Source organism: Empidonax traillii, unplaced genomic scaffold (assembly GCF_003031625.1).
Source record: "Empidonax traillii isolate 1590-97213 ecotype Southwest subspecies unplaced genomic scaffold, ASM303162v1 scaffold454:size726355, whole genome shotgun sequence".
In the NCBI taxonomy this organism is placed as follows: domain Eukaryota; kingdom Metazoa; phylum Chordata; class Aves; order Passeriformes; family Tyrannidae; genus Empidonax; species Empidonax traillii.
In genome coordinates, this window is record NW_020955647.1 from 15432 (window position 1) to 31833 (window position 16402).

The window sequence follows — 16402 nt, forward strand, 5'->3', positions numbered from 1 at the left end:
TGATTTAGAAAGAAGATGGTCAAGGTTCCCTCCTCCCACTCCCCAGAATCTTTTGAACAGCGATTGTTTTGAACAGGCTGCTTTGTGGTTTTTTTTTTGTTTGTTTTCTTTTTTTTTTTTTTTTTTTTTTTTTTTTAAAAAAAAAAAAAAAAAAAAAAAAAAGAAAAAAAAGAAAAAAAAAAAGTGACTTTATCACGCTACTCCCCAACGTGCATAGCTTTGTACTGGAGTTCCTCATAGATTTATGCACAGAGTAGCAACAAGAAATGAATACAGCGACAATGGTTACAGTTTTTAAACAGGTTATTTCTTCAAAGAAAAAACATCTACGGACTTTAGTCCAATATGCACTTTTTAGCATTTCTACAGCATGCGATTCTAAGAGTAAACCCACCCAAATATGGCAAACAATCAAAAAAAAAAAAAACAGGTTTTTTTTTTTTCTGTTTAACTTAGAAAGTTCAAGATCATTATTTTCAAAACATTGATTTGTACATCATTTCATACACAAAGAATTGACTCAATACCCAAGTGTAGGATAGGTCTCTTTTGAAAACAGAGATTCCTGGTTGTTGAGACTTATAGGATAGTGTTAGGATATATAAACTGCCCTTTCAAGTGGACAAAACCGAAACAGATTAAAAAAATCAGTGTGGTGAAAAAAGAGGGGGGGCAGGAGGGACCAAGGATTGCATTTGTTATCCATAAAAGGTGAAAAGATTCTTTAAACAAGCATTCATTACCTTTTACAGCATGTGCTTGGTTACCTTACTGCTTAACATTATCCTATATATGCCAAGTTTTGTGCAACAATTATCTGTGATACTAGAAAACAAAATAAAAAAAATTAGGGACTAAATTTACAGCGTTAACAACCCCCAGAGGCTCTGGGCTAGGACTCCCTTGTTTTGCTCAATTAAATACATCGAGAAATGTATTTAAAAAGGAAACCTGAAAAAAAAAAAAAAAAAAAAAAAAAAAAAAAAAAAAAAAAAAAAAAAAAAAAAAAAGAAAAAGAAATGGTCCCAAAAGGAATGCACAATTTCATTTTGCTTACAACACAGAAATTCTTCTTGGAAAGGTAATTGTGCTCTTCATTTCAGCAACAGGAGACGGAGAAGATCTTGCCCTTTGAGTTGGGGAGGATGGGGGTCCGAGTTAGTATGGTTGGATTGGATATGCTATCGTGTTTAATTTCGTTGGGAACTTCTTCCAGTCGTGGAGTCCTCGAGTTCTGCCACACACAAACAGTTATTTATGAGGAGCTGCTCTGGGATAAACTGCACTCGAGTTTCCAGCTCAGCTCTGGCTCCCACTGACGCATCCAGCCATTATCTCCCCCCTCCACAACGCCACTTATTTACCAACCCAGGCCCAAAAAACAGCACAGGACAATAAAGGATGGCAAAAATAGGCCAGCAGAGAAATGTCATTGCATACATTAAACTAATGGTCTTCTGAAAAACCAAACTGGTTGGGTTTAGTTTTTTTTTTTGCCTCAGTGACTTCCCTAATCTGAATAATAAGATGCAGCACCAGTGACACAGCACTGGCTGGAGCTGGGAACAGGCACTCTGGACCCCTAAAGGAGGCCAAGCCCTCATGAATTCACTGCATACCCACCTATTTCAGTTCCAGATCTTGAGGAAGCTGTCCCATGATCCTGTTGCCACTGCCATGCCATCATCAGTCACACCTAAGCAGCTGACACGGTTATCGTGACCGGCAAGGACACCTGGGAGGGGAAGGTAAATTTGACAACATTTTTTACATGTGTAAAAGCAGAAGTTAAACTGGATTATGTTATGGACTTAAAGCATTTTTTCATCCAATTTAAGCTTTACTACCTTTACAAGACAGACTCCTCCATCCAATCTATTTGTCGATATGGAGATGTGCTACAATTCAATTATAGCACCATTAAAAAAAAGAATCGAGACACTAAGCAGAAAAATGAAGGGAGACAACATTTTCCTCTATCCCCTTCAATTTAACAGTTTCAGGGAGGTAAAAAGAAAACTTAATTATTTTCAAGCTCTTCCCAGTCCACAGCACTGAGCCAAGATATTCCTGATAGACTTGAAATTAATCTTTCTCCATGAATTAAGACTGTTCACAGGACTCTCCCTGTTCTACCACCAACAGTAAGTGCTGCAATTTGGTAAAACCAAAACAGCACCAAGAAGTCTTATAAACTTGTACTAAAAAGAGAACCACAAAGGTGTTTAATGGACAGTCAGGTATGATACAAGTGCCCAATCTGCCTGGCCAGCTGAAGCCTTAGAACATTTAAATACACATTATACTTGTTCTCAACCCCTGTTCTGATTAGAATAATGGAACATTTGCAGCCTGATTTGTATCTTTTTTTTCCCCTTTTCTCTAATAAAAGTTTTCATTTTGAAGAACTGAAGCTGAATTATCTTCTTCTTTGGACCATAAATTTCATATTCACTTCCTCAAAAGATAAACTCCACAGCCTCTGTTGTTTTGCTGGTTGTCTCTACAACTACTGCTACAAACACCAGGAAAAAAAGAAATTCCTGTGTATAAATAGCAACATTAATGTTGAATTGCTTTGAATAGTTAACACATAAACAAAGCCAGAAAGTCTAAAAAAAAAATAAAAAAATCCCTCCACCCCAACCCCCCGTTTTGATGGCAGTGCCGGATTTGTTACCACCACTGGTCAGCCCAGAATGGGTTATCAGAGTTCTGAAGGGGAGACTGCGAGTTCTGAGAGGAGTCACAGCCTCGTTAAGGGTTGGAAAAGACCTCTGAGATCACCAAGTCTTTGACTGATCACCCCCCTGGACGCCTCCCTGGCCGGTGACTCCCCCAGCTCCCCGCACAGCCTGTTCCGATGGGACACCAGCACCCTCACCCCACCCAGCCCCAAGGCCTCACCTGCCCTGTCAGCTTTCAGCGTGTCCCACACGTTGCAGTTGAAGTCGTCATACCCAGCTAAGAGCAGGCGGCCGCTCTTGGAAAATGCTACAGAGGTGATGCCACAGATGATGTTGTCGTGTGAATAGACCATCAGCTCCTGGTCGGCCCGCAGGTCGAAGAGCCGGCACGTGGCGTCGTCCGAGCCCGTGGCAAACGCGTTGCCGTTGGGGAAGAACTGCAGGGGGAAGGGGAAATAAAACACACAGGGTTATACAGGTTTGGTTCCTCTGCCTCGCTGAACACACCGCTCTGCACACGCAGGCGGGAAGAGGAGGCAGCGTGGGAGGGGGAAATGGTGGGGAGGGGGCAAAACCAGCGAGGAAATGAGCGTGGAAGAACAGCCAGCTCCCCCTCGCCACCCCAGCTCCACAAACTGGAAAAGCTGGGAATACTGCAGCCCAGAGCACAGCCCCAGCAGCCGCAGTGCCCCCAGGGCAGGCGGTACGCACGCAGATGGCGTTGATGTCCGACTCGTGGCCGGTGAAGGTTTGCCGGCACATCCCTTCTCTCACGTCCCACAGTTTGGCAGAGGCGTCGCAGGCACCAGAAACGAAACACCGGGCGTCGGGAGCCAGGGACAGGCTCATCACGTCTCCAGTGTGCCCAGTAAAGGTAGTTGTCTGCTGACCAGTTTCTATGTCCCAGAGAGCGCTGGAAAGGGAGGAGTTGAAAAGGCAAAGTCAGCGCATCTGCACTCCATCAGAGGGTGGGACAGCAGCTCCTCTCTGAGCCTGCTCATCTGCAGCAGGGCTGGAGCAGAGCTCCCTAAAGCACTGACAGCACTGACACTGACTCCTTGTTGAACTGTTTGGCTGTTCCAGGATAACTGTGCAAGGAAGACCTCAAAGCCACATTCAATTCTGTAATACTGGGGGGGTTTAAATTAAAAAACGGTGGAAAAAAAAAAAAATGACTGACACCCACTACTGTTCATAGACAGAATTCTTGTCCAGTACTACCACAGCTTCATATAAAGCAGGAGTGGTGAGGCTACAGCAAGAGCTGAGCCAGCATTTCTCATTTTTACAGGCCCTCTGAGGATGTGTAATTCTGTGAATTACGTCTGATCCTAAAGCTGCAAGTCAGCAAAAGCACCACTACAGTGATAATTAAAGAGCATAAAGGGATGAAACAACACCACCACCTCCTTAGCAAGAGGTCCAAAGCCTTAAGAAGAGCCAGACTTTTTCATGTCTGTGATGTCCCAGCAAAGCAGACCCAGCAGTGGCAGCTCTGCACCAGGCAAACAAGAGCTGACTGTGCTCTGATACTGTGCTTTGAAGCTTGGCTGAATTCAAGTGATGTCAAGGACAAACTGTTATCCAGACAACTCTAGAATTACAGTGATAACTCCTGAAGCAGCTGCTTTCACTTTTAAAGAGTGTAATTTTAACGAAGCCTTTTGGTTGGGTTTTTGTTTGTTTGTTTGTTTTAAACACCAACACATATTTAGAAACATTTTTTAACTCCATATAAATTCAATACTCAGAATCAGTGACCTAATAAACTGGCATTCAAAGAGACTGACACTGTGTAGGAGAGGTATTTATTAGACAACCTTTGCTTTAAGAGCTGCTGCCTGGGAGAACTGCAGTGCTTTTAAGAATTAGATATAATGAAGACACCTATGAGAAAAGATGGAGGCCTTTTATAGTTCAGAAGCCAGTATTTATGAAGACACACACCTACATTCTCCTCAAAAACCCCAGCTACTGTCACTGTGGAATATTTTCTAGGAGCTCTTCTGAATAACAAGAAACCAAATTCTCTATTAGAAAAATCCAAATAGGGCTTTTTAAGTAATAAATACTGAACACAAAAAAGAGCACGGGGAAAGTAATTAGTCTAATACACTTATTTCTGAAAGCTAAATAACTGTATATTAAAAAAACAGTAATATATTAAAAAATAATAATTGCAATAGCACGTTAACTTGAGTGAAATCAGGTCCAAATGTCCCACTCACCAAGTGGTGTCGCCAGAGCTGGTGACGATTTGATTATCATCCAGGAAGCGACAGCAGGACAAGTAGCCTGGGAACAGAGCACAAGGAAGGCCAGGGGTCACTCTCCGTGCTGCAAACTGCCTCGGTTCTGTGCTGCTTCCCCCTCTCCTGAAGCCACAGGGAGGGGACAGAGGTGTGGGACACACTGGCCAGGCTGGGGACAGGGACAGGTGAGCCTGCACTGCACCCCCAAAACTAAGAAACTGTCATTGCACCCAGGAGCAACAAATGCTGACAAACCTCAGCTGCACCATGCAACTGCGGGGGAAAATTAACCTACATTCCTGGTCAGCACAAAGCCAGAGCATGGTTGTCAGATATTTCCCAACAGTGGCATCAAAGAACTTCATCTGAACGCTCTGAAAGCATCTTTGTGCTCCAGTCCCACCTGCCTGGCCATCAGTGGAACGACTCTGATGATGAAAATCAGTGCCAGCCACCTCCACTTCGCACAGCACAAACATCTCCTGAAAATCCCAACCACAGCAAAACAGGAAAACCTGCCAACATCAGCCTCCAGCTGTGGGGTTTGTTCAGTCCTGCAGCAGGAGAAGGGTTTAAAAACACTGAAAACCAGGCAGTTAGCAGCTGAGGCCCTGCCTGAGAAAAGAAGCCTGTCCTTTGAACTGGCAAACTGCATTTAGGAGATGTTTTTTTTCTCGATTTTCCCCAGGTAAGCTGGCCCTGTGAGCAGCACTCACCTGTGTGCCCGGCGAGCTCCCGGCTCACACGAACATTCCCTTCGCGAGTTTTCAAGTTATAGATGGAGCAGATGTTGTCCAGCCCACCACAAGCCACGTAATTGCCAGAAGGAGCATATGCACAGGTCATGACCCAGGAGGAGCGCAGGGGGATGGCGTGCACCTGCAACACAGACACCCTGCATCCACCAGGAACCCTCTCCCCTGGCCCCCAGCACACCCTCCTCGCTTTGGCAGGAGGGCAAGGAGGAAACAGCTGGTTTAGGACCAAAACTATTCTGAGGGCAAACTCGCTCGTCAGACCGAGCGGTGACGTAACCAAACCTCAGATGTGCCTTTCCTGGATCCAGTTTGATCAGCAATTTTGGTAAAGAAGTGAATGATTTCATTGCAGTGCTCTGATTACTATTGGTTTATTATAGGTCCAGGGAAATATCGACTTCCCAAGCACAGTCAGCTCCAGGCTGAGCTGCTGTGAATGAGCAAGTAAGGAAATCGCTGCTTCCACTGCCATTTCAATCCTGCTCTGGGAGCCCAGTGCAGGCAATCAAGCTTCACAGTTAAATAACCACCCCACGTTTCCTTGTCATTCTGCACTCCAAGAACTTTTTTTAGATAATTATGGAAGCTAAACCTGTTCTGTCTTGTTAACTCGTTGTGCTCATCCCTCAAATCTGCTCATAAGAAAGGGCCGATATCCTTGACAATAGGGTGGCACTTCCGGCAGTATCAACAATCTCCCTGAATTCCTTAAGTGAAAATTTCTGCAGCAGCAGGGGAACAGTGACCAGTGATCCTGCAACAATCAGCAGTTAAACAAAACCAACCCCTGCACTAAACCCACAACCAGCTCATTTTTGGAAGCCTTCTGCCAAGGAACCAGTTGGAATATTCACCTTGAGCCGTTTTATTTTACCACCAGGAAAAGATCATATTTATGACAACACTGTGTTACTTCCAGTGTGTGCTGGAACTGCCAAAAAATATTGCATGGATTAAGGAGCACAGATATAAGAACTGAAGATACTAACAAAGGAATCATGGGATACAGTGATTGTTTCACCATCTTTCAGATGGTACAGTAATTTAGATGGCATTTATCTGCAGGCTGAGGCCAGAGGAGGAGGGTGAAAGCAAAAGGGAGACTTTTTGATTTGCAAACTCTATTATTACTCTTTACTGAAGTTATGGATCCATCAGTTTTACAGCTGGGGTTCAACAATAAGCCCAGCCTCAGGAGCTGCTGCTGCAGTTGTTTGCTTCCCTCTCCCCTGTAGCACAACACTGGCTCCAGTGCATTGGCAACACTGGTTTTAATGCTGTGAAAATGTATTTGAAATAAAGCCAGTTCCACAGCCCTGTGCAGCACAGACTGGGGCAGCTCTGCCAGCCCAGCTCCAAGGGGTGAGCAGAATCACTGCCAGCCCTGGTGACAGGGCCCATAACCAGCAACCACCACTCACGGGCAGATAAAAGTAAAAGTAACCCTGAACTGCATCATGTGACTGCACACACAGAGTGATGACTCACTGTGGATGGCAGGTCTTGCAGTGCTTGAACTGCAGACAACAAATTAGCAGGGCTGTGCCTAAATCTCTGTGACCCTGCTGGTGCAACCCGCTCGTTACTGCTTGCGCTCTGCTCATCACTCTCTCTGCAGCACCAAAACACATCCAAACTTCCCCTGGAACTCCTTGTTTTCCATTTGTGGTGCCCATTCCCAGGCACACTGACTGCTCTGGGGCATTCAGAACCTGCACCTGGGCCTGGCAAAGCAGAACAGCCAAAATCACGGCAGGGAGCACTCCCTTCATCTGCATTTACAAACCAGCCAAATGCACCCGCTGGCCTTACCTTGTTTGTAGTATAGCTGTCCCAAATGATGAGTTTGCCATCCTGGGAGGCACTAACTAGAAGCCTAGAGAGGAAACAGGAGGGAAACACAATCACTGTGGGCAGACAGGGAGGAGCACCCCTTTGTGCAGCTGCTTTAAGTGAACACCAGCAGTTACCAGGGAGCTCAAGGAAAAAAGGCAACTGATAATAATGGAATTTACTCTATTTCTATTGTTCCTCAGAGTTCATGTGGCACCATAACCGTGTTTTTCAGGCAAGCAGACAAGAGTGTTACTTTGGCTTCGAATTTTGATTTGGGTTAGAAAAACATGGACGTGAGGAGGGAAAAAGGGGCACTCAGTGTTCCTGAGTTCTCCTGGCTGGCTGAGCTCTCTCAGAGCGATTCCCAGCGGTGCCAAGGCCTGTGCACTCCACTTCCCAAGCCACAGTGAAGCCACACGAGCTGCTCTGTACCCCAAGCACCCACCTGGAATCAGTCCCCCAGTGCATTGCATAAATTTTGGCCAGGTGTCCCCGCAGTGTTCTCCTAGTGCGCATCTGGATCCTCCCCACGGGGTCGATGTTGGCTGTGATCTGAAACAGCAATGGGGGCACTCACTGCACCTCCCCTCTCCACAGTTACACCTAAACAAGCACTCCAGGGCAGACCAAAGTCCTACATTCTCAGTACTAAGTTCTTTACAACTGCCCAATCCCAGGTTATGTCACTCTACACTGCAGATTTGTATCACACGGAGAAAGCGGCCCCGTTGCATTTACAGACTCCCAGAAATTACTTTGTTGAGGTTGAATATTCTTAGACTTCTAGGATTTCAGACCTTTGATCTGGGTTTTATACCCCTGTGCAGATAACTGTGGCAGACATTTAACCCCAGCAGGCCCCACGGTTCAGATTATCAGGGTAACACAACAGCACTGCTGCCGTGTCCACAGCACAGCATTATCTGCCACTGAGCAGCAGCAATGTGCCCTGAGTCACTCAAACAAACCACTGCTCAAGGCCACTGCTCTCAGAAACTGGACAAACATGTATTTATTTCTGGAAGAAAACACCCAAGGGCAAAATAAAACAACTTGCTAAAGGAGGCAAAAAAAAATTCCCCTGCATTTACCTCCTTCAACCACACTTTCCTTCTGTAAAGGAGGCAACTTTCCCTAATTGCTGCTGAACTCTGAAATGCTTACCTGAGCCAGGGTGGCATCTGCACATGCTTTCCTAGCATCCTGCAAGAGAAGGAAAACAGAAATTGGAGAAGTTCTGGACATTTATTCCTCTCTGTCCTGTCAGGTTGATGAACCCCCTCAAGGCAAGGTCCAGAAAGCATTTGTGCCTGTCACCCTGAGAGCCCCCGTCCCACCTGCAGCATTAGCACAATGCACTGCCTGCTGTCACAACACTGGGACCTCACTTCGAAATCTCCTCTTCTTCTGGGACAAAGGGGACGTGATGTTCACCACAAGGACAGCCGAGCCAGGAACTGCTCATCCAGGCAGGCTCTGCGGCCTCAGAGGCTTTCAGGACCTACCTGGCCAAAGCCCTGACCAACCTTATCACTGACCTTATTTTTTAAGCAGTGGCTTTCTTAACATTAGTCATGGTCTGGCTGGGAAAATCCCCAGCAAACATTCCTTCTGATCTGAGCCATGCTGTGCATTTTTTATGTAGCTATTCTTTTCCAAGCCACACCAAGGACCAAAATGTAAAGTGGTTACATGCACTTGTCCCCTTCTACACCGACACCCTGGATGCATTGGATGCATCATCTCTGCCCATCTCTGGCCCCCCCTCAGGACACAAAACCACCCTCCAGTTGTGCCGAGAACACGGTACATACTCTGATTTGGTTTTTCAGCTGCTCGGCCTCCTGGCGTAGCTGGTCAAGCTCACTCATTTTCCTGTGCTAAAGGTGTGCTCCACTGCCCCCTCTGAAACGGCCAGAAATCTGAAAGACACCAGCAAACCAGCACGATGAGCAGAAGCCATCATTTCACACTGCAAGAGCGCACAAGTCATTTCACGCAGCACCTGAGGAAAGTGGCAGATTGGTTTGTCAACACCGGTAACGCCAAACACTGGGCAGGGAAGTCAGACCCCCTGAGCACAAAACTGCTCTGTAAAATCTCTGCTCCACAAAGACACCGCTGGCATTTTCCCTGCCATTCCACATCTCCAACTCAGCTGCTCCCAAACTTTTTGTTTGAAAATCTGTGCAGCTTGACAGCAATAGAAGATGCTGAAGAAACGTGCTGATGAAGTTCATCTTTTATTGCGCAGCACGGGATAATTGGTTCCAGTTTCAAACACTGCACGGAGCACCTGTTTATAAATAAACATGGGCAGTTGTTTTTGGAACATTTTATTAGCCAGAATTGACCCTTTACTATTAACTGAAGCAAATGCTTTGCTAGCAGCTTTACATATTATTCTGTTAGGATTTAATCAGCTTATTTATCTTTGCAAGCATGCGGGTTTTGTTTTGCTCCTAAAGCCCTTCCCAAGGAGAAAGAGGGGGAGAACTTCCAAGTTTTTATCCCACCACAGGAACAGAGAACACACTGTCAAGGCAAATTAGAGCAGTAGAACAAACATCACTGTCAAAAAAAAGTTTCAAAATAGTTAAGACTTCAGCATTGCCTCAATATTGCCATCCCCCATAAGCAGATTCATCCTGGAGCTCTCTCCATCTTAGTTATTATTCCAAACCCAGGAGCTCAAGAACAAGTGCCAGATCTTGTCACAGCATCATTTCCAAGTTACACTATTCTCTGAAGCCCACAATATTTTAGCAAAGGAATTTTAGTTGGCTTCTCTCCCAAAACCTCCCCTCACGCAACTCCAAGGCCCTTTCCCTCCCCTGTAAATTAGGTCTCTTCTTTCTCTCTTCTGCTTCCAGGGTCATCTCTAAGCCCCCTTAAGACTGCTTGTTCAGCTCAGTCCAAAATCCAGTTAAGACAAAACCCACCCCGGGTGTTTCATTATCCTCCTTCTCTCCTGAATGCTCTTTTGTTCCTGGAGATGTTCTGTTCGTGCCACCCCTCCCACAAACACCCCGTGGGTCTCCCCACACCTGCAGCACATCTGCAGTTCACACACCTGGGGGAACAGGAACGCTCTGCTCTCGTCACAAACAAACTCTAAAGGCTGTTTTTTAAGAATAAACTGCATTTCCTCAGATATTTCAGTCCTACTTCTGCCATTCTCCAGGTTAATATATAAGCCCGTTTCCCACTGAGCAAACACTGACCTTCCCAGACATAGAATTCAGAGATTGTATCATTCCCACTTCAGAGCAAGAAATCACAATCCAAAACTTGAGTGCTCTGCTCAAGGTCACAACAATTCACTGATGGGATCATGATAAAGATTCAGGACACCACAACTCCAGCTGCAGGTAAAGGGAACTGAAGATTTTCCATGCAGCTTTATTTAGAAATACAACAGGAGGAATAATCTCCTTAAAATAGTGCCAATTTATTCCTGCAGGTTCTGTGCACCGTGCAAGAGAACTCCCTGGCATTTAAATGCAACAAAGCTTCCCTGCACGGAGCAGGGACAGGCCCTGGGAGGTGAATCCCCTTACCCAGACACACTTTTAGAGCTCCAAGCAACTCCAAAACCTCTGAGCTGCCTTTCTGTCAGCATCCACAGGAATTGTTTAAACCAGATTTCCACATTCCCTTTGTAGTCTTTGTTGTTTCAACATCAACAGGAAGTTCCAATTCCTGCCAACATGACTGAACTCACTCACACTCAGGAAATGAAAACCCTAACCAAGCCAAGGGCTTTAAAATATAGGGAGTTCTCTGAAGAAGACTGCAAAGTTTATGGGACAAACAGCAAACCAGCCTGGCTGTTCCTCTATTTCTTTCATACTCAGCCTTAGACAATTAAATTTATGGTAGAAATACCAGTTCTATGGGGAAAAAAAAAAAAAGGGCTGCATCCTCCTGTGTCCTTTTTCTGCTGTAAATCAGAGCTTACCAGTATCCTGCACTGAAAAAAATAACTTTAGATGACCAAGGACAACAGGTAAGGTCAGGGAACTGTATGGGAACACAGAATACTTTTGTCTCTTCTCACTCTTGGTACATAGGAAGTTTTTACACAGATTTATTCCTATTACAGACAGAGATCATATATTAAATAGTCTCTGCTCTTACTTCTCTGCTCATTGCAAACAAACACAATCAAATATCATGAAATAATAGATTCTTCTTAGCATGTTCCGAAGGCACTTAACCCCATCTTAAAAGAAGGTTTCTAGAAGAACCTCTGGATGATGATTCTACTCCTGGAGTTTTGAAAGAAGTTACTGAGCCTCTCAACCACACAAACCTCACAAGAGAAGTCCCTCCTCCAGCTCCACATCCCTTTCCCCCCATCCTCCTTATCAAGAAGCAGGCAGCAGCCAGACCATGCTTACCTCCCTCTCCTTCCCCTGTGCCAGTGAATCAGCTCCTCAGCAGTAACACAGCCACTTTCCCCACCTCACTGGAGCCCTTTGCAGAGGCTGAAGTGCTTAAGTGTCTCTGCCCTAAGCCTAATTCCCCTAATCCTGTAGTCCACCTTGGAGGTAATTCTCCCCTTGCTGGGGCCAACAATCTGTGCTCTGGCCGGGCAGTCCCCTGTTCCCACTGCCCCAGGTGACCCAGGGCTCTCATCCCTTTTCCCAGCTTCCCCAGGGAAGAGCCACTTTGTTCCTCTGCTTCCCACACGGGAAAACCAACTCCTGACTTGGCCTCCTTCGCTGCATCCCGTGGGATGACTCAAACCCCCTCAGAGGAGCAGCTCTGGCTTTGCTTTTCTCTAACCCAGGTGAGATTTTTTCCTGTGAAAAAGGAGAGTTATGGAAGTCCAGGCAGCCAGCTCAGCGTCCAACAACCTTGCCCCAACTTTCTGAGCTGCAAAAAGCCTTCTGGAGTCTGGAGCCCAGGGCAATATTCTCATTTAAAGGTAAAGCTCAGTGCTCAGAAAACAAGTGACAGAAAAATCCCAAGGCTAAGGAAGAACTCAGATTGCCTCACTTCATTCTAACAACTCCAGTGTCCTTTCCCCAGCTCAAGCTGCTTATCCAATTAGGCCCAGCTACTGAACCCAAGGCATCATTAACACTGTCACAGTTATCTGCAGCCTGATGCTTGAGCAGTGGGAAGAGTATACAAATCCAAACATACATTCCTGGGTTAAATATTATTCCTCTCTAAAACTACCTAATAAAAGCAGTGAGGCTGCGCTTACTGAACACTGTATTTCATCTTCTCACAGCATTCCTATTAAAAAAAAAAAAGAGTAAAAAAAGGAGGAGTCTTCCATCTTCTCCTGTGAAAAATCTCTCCAGATTAAAAGAAGAAAAAAACAGATCTGAAAGCAGAGCTATCATTAAGTCAAATGTTTAGAACTTCTATCCCTTGATGGCCAAACTTTGCTTGCCACAAGATATTTTTAGCACACATCACTACTACCAAAAAGTAACATAATCCCACTGAGCCATTGTTGATGCAGAGTCTGGTAACGCCGAGGGTTTAAAGCCAATTTTTGTGTATTACCCAAGCACAGTAATTTCCTAAGCAGGTTTGGCAAATCCCCTTTCTCCAATTTGTCTGACATTTGTTCCCTCCACCCCTTCTCTTGCCATCATCACCCCAACAGGGATGAAAAGCACCCCCAAAAAAACCCCCCACACCATCTGCAAGAGCAGAGCCCAAACTCTGCAGCCCCAGTAGGAGCTGAGGGCATGCCCAGCAGACAGCTCAGAGCAGGGCATCTGATTAAATGGAGCTGTGCTAATCCAGAGGATACCACAAATCCTATTAGCAACAGGCACAGCAGCTTGTGCATTTTCCCAATGACAAAGGAATTACACCCAACTCGCTGCCACTTCCAGCGCTTTGACATCGTGTGGGCTCTGGAAAGCTGAGGGTTGGGTTTGTTAATTTTTTTTTTTTTTGTGGTTTGCAGAAGTATATATTGATTTTTGGGTTTTTTTTTGTTGTTGTTCAGTAGAAAAATACAGCGAGATCAGAATTGCTTGTGGAACAGATCTGAGGTGTTGCCTCTCCCGTTTATATAATCGGAAACAGGAGATAAAAAATTCAGGGTGCCTTCAGATCCTGAAGGACACACATCTCCAGAGGGAGGATGGGAGAGAAATAAAGCTTGCTGCCTGCTTTTTGAAAAGCAGGTAAATACCCAGTAATTGGAACAGATTTAACTTGGCCAATTAACAACCTTCCTCCCAGACTGAGGAGCTTCACGGAAACTCAAGTTATAGCCTGGAAGGTAATGAAGATTTCCCTGTTCCGAGAGCTCTAGTTATAATTACAATTACACAGAATATAAACTGTGAAACTTTTTAGGTTCTGTTTAAATAATACTGCCACACTGCAAAGAACATTCTGACAAGAGCCACTTTGCTCAAAAGAAATTTGGCCTTCTTTTGTCAAACACGGTGGAGAAGTAATTTTTCATTCATGAGAGAGTGACTATTCTCATCACTTTATTTATTACAGTTCCCTGCCCCACTGAGATGAAACAGTTTCATCTGTGCTCTCCCTCTGCTGTGCCAGTTCCCTCTCTGACACAAGGCAGGCAGTCCCATCTATTATTTAGCAGCTTTCCTGGCCATTTTCAAACCCTTCCTGTTGACAGAAGGATACACATGCTAAGGGAGAAAAAGGGGACTTTGGGCTTGCACAGATCAACAGCCAAAAATCCCAAGTTAGCCACTTTTTAAAAATAGCATGTTTCTCAAGCACTAAAAAAAAAAAAGTTACCTTCTTTGTGTACTTACATTTTCTCTCACTACAGTAGAAAGGCAACTTCTGCTGTCAAACATGTAAATTCTGCAAAAAAAAACCACACCAAAGCCAGAATTAACACAATTATCGAGAAAGAGCCCCGATTCCTGACAAATTTAGCAGCAATTCAAACCCTATCAAGGCCCAGACTAACTCTGTTAGCTGGCAAACAGCTGCCTGTCTGCAGGAAGGACACGGGCACTGCTTTGGTAACACAACCCAAAGACTTGCTCGTGTCAAGCTTTTAACACTCACACCATCAGTTCTCTTCCCCTGGTGACACAGAAGCCTGTACCAGCAGAGAGTTTAGGATTGTAACAATATCTCACTCACTCAAGACTGTAGTTTTCACTGCCCTACCAAGTGCCCCGTCCCCCCCAAAACCAGCATTTTCAAAGCCCTGCAATTATTTCTGCTCAGTCCTGTTCCTGAGCACAGTCAAATATCAAGATATCTATTTTATCAGAAGTTACATAAACCTCCTACTAACGAGTTCCAGTGAGAGCACACCGCTCTGCCACAGGTTACAGCTCCAAAAAAAGTAGAGAAGGGATAAATTGGCACATTAAGGAAATCCCACACCCGCAGCCTGGCCCCACACGATGGTTTAGCACACACACACTGGCTTTGCAGCACGGGCAGTAACAGAAATTTTGGAACAATTTTGTCCTCCAGCAGCACAAAGTACTGTGACAGCTCCCTCCCAAGAGCTGAAACATTGACAACCACTTTGCACAGGGAAATGTGGACCTGCCCCTGTCACACAGCAGGACCTGTGGGGGTGGCAGGGCTCCTGTTCAAAGCCAGGTGGCAGGACAGGGGCACATCACCCTAAGCACAGAGCAAGAGGCTGCTACAGCAAAATAATCTACAAATCAGAACGCCAGCCTACAAACTCGCCGCCTTTTAAGCTGAAATTCTCACATCTCTGATTCTGCAGTTCACTATTAGCTGGAAAATTCACTCCAGTGTCTGGTATGGAGGTTAAGCTACTTAGGATATGGATCATCCTCATCCAAGCTCATTTGTAGATGAACAGTTTAATGCTGTGATTATGAAACCATCACGGTGTAAGCAGTTTTGTTTGCGGCTGCCAGAACAACACACTTTGAGACAGAAAACAGTAACTCACCCTCAGAGCCCAACCCCACCCCCCAGACACAAAACACGCCACATGGGCCACTCAGGGCTGAACACACAGCAGCTCCAGGGGCAACCTGCAGAAACCTCCAACTCTGCCCACACTGCAGGGACAGAACCCAATGGGATTCTGACAGGATCACCTGCAGAGCAAACAAGTAAATTTAACAGCAAAGGCCAGAACACACCCCATTACTGTCCTGGGCTGCCCCCTCATCAGTGCAGGAGAAGAGCTGCAGACTTCACCTGCCTTCTGCAAGAAAACAAAACGACGACAAAGCTACTTCAACCGGCCTGCAAGGAGAGGAAGGGAGCACAGCACAAACTCTTCCACAGAGCTGAGTTACCTCCTCAGCTGGGGATGCTGAAAGCACCCTGTGATACCCACAGAGGGCAGTCCTGGCAACCAGACATTGGCAATTCTATGGAGCTCATTTAAAAAAAAAAAAGCAGACAAGCTACTTCTGGAAAAAAGGAAAAAAAAAAAAAAAAAGATCTGCATGGCCACAAGCTTCCATTTTTAGCTAAAATGTAGCCTGGTAAAAGCAAGATGAAAATTAGAGGCCTGTTGGTTGCACACACCACAGCACTGGCTCAGCACAGACAGCTCTGTAAGGAGCTCCACCACTGCCCCCAGCAGCCCCTCCAGCCCTGCCCAGCCCAGAGCTGGGAATCCTCAGCCCCAGGAACGGGGGCTCCACAACCAGGAGGGAGCAAAAGGCCCCCCAGAGTCCTTGGGGCACGGCCCAAGCGCTTACAGAGCCCCACACGGGGTTGGTGGAGACTCCAAACCCAAATATTCTGATTTTAACTCCAACCACGGGAAACAGTCAAGGAGTGCAGCCTCCTGTACACACATGTATTTTGGACTGACATGGATCTCACCCAACACTACTACAAACTGCTTTCCATGACCATCACACCGCCTCAATCTTAGAAATGTCTTGCATAA

At 45.7% G+C, this 16402-nt stretch overlaps 1 protein-coding gene across 3 annotated transcripts in view; it reads right to left on the minus strand.

Annotated features, from left to right (window-relative positions):
• Positions 1-1198: 1198 nt before the first annotated feature.
• Positions 1199-16402, minus strand: part of GNB1 (G protein subunit beta 1) — a 31201-nt gene continuing 15997 nt past the window's right edge. For 2 of the 3 annotated variants that reach the window (XM_027895273.1, XM_027895272.1), the window contains exons 2-12: positions 14304-14355; positions 9348-9455; positions 8698-8736; positions 7979-8085; positions 7510-7573; positions 5656-5818; positions 4916-4982; positions 3399-3600; positions 2908-3124; positions 1624-1735; positions 1199-1234 (exon numbers count right to left, since the gene is read on the minus strand). In XM_027895273.1, the coding sequence (XP_027751074.1) occupies positions 1629-1735; positions 2908-3124; positions 3399-3600; positions 4916-4982; positions 5656-5818; positions 7510-7573; positions 7979-8085; positions 8698-8736; positions 9348-9404 (1023 nt within the window). In that variant the 5' untranslated portion in view covers positions 9405-9455; positions 14304-14355 and the 3' untranslated portion in view covers positions 1199-1234; positions 1624-1628. The remainder of the gene's footprint in view (positions 1235-1623; positions 1736-2907; positions 3125-3398; positions 3601-4915; positions 4983-5655; positions 5819-7509; positions 7574-7978; positions 8086-8697; positions 8737-9347; positions 9456-14303; positions 14356-16402) is intronic. The other variant, XM_027895274.1, reaches the window with a different exon arrangement.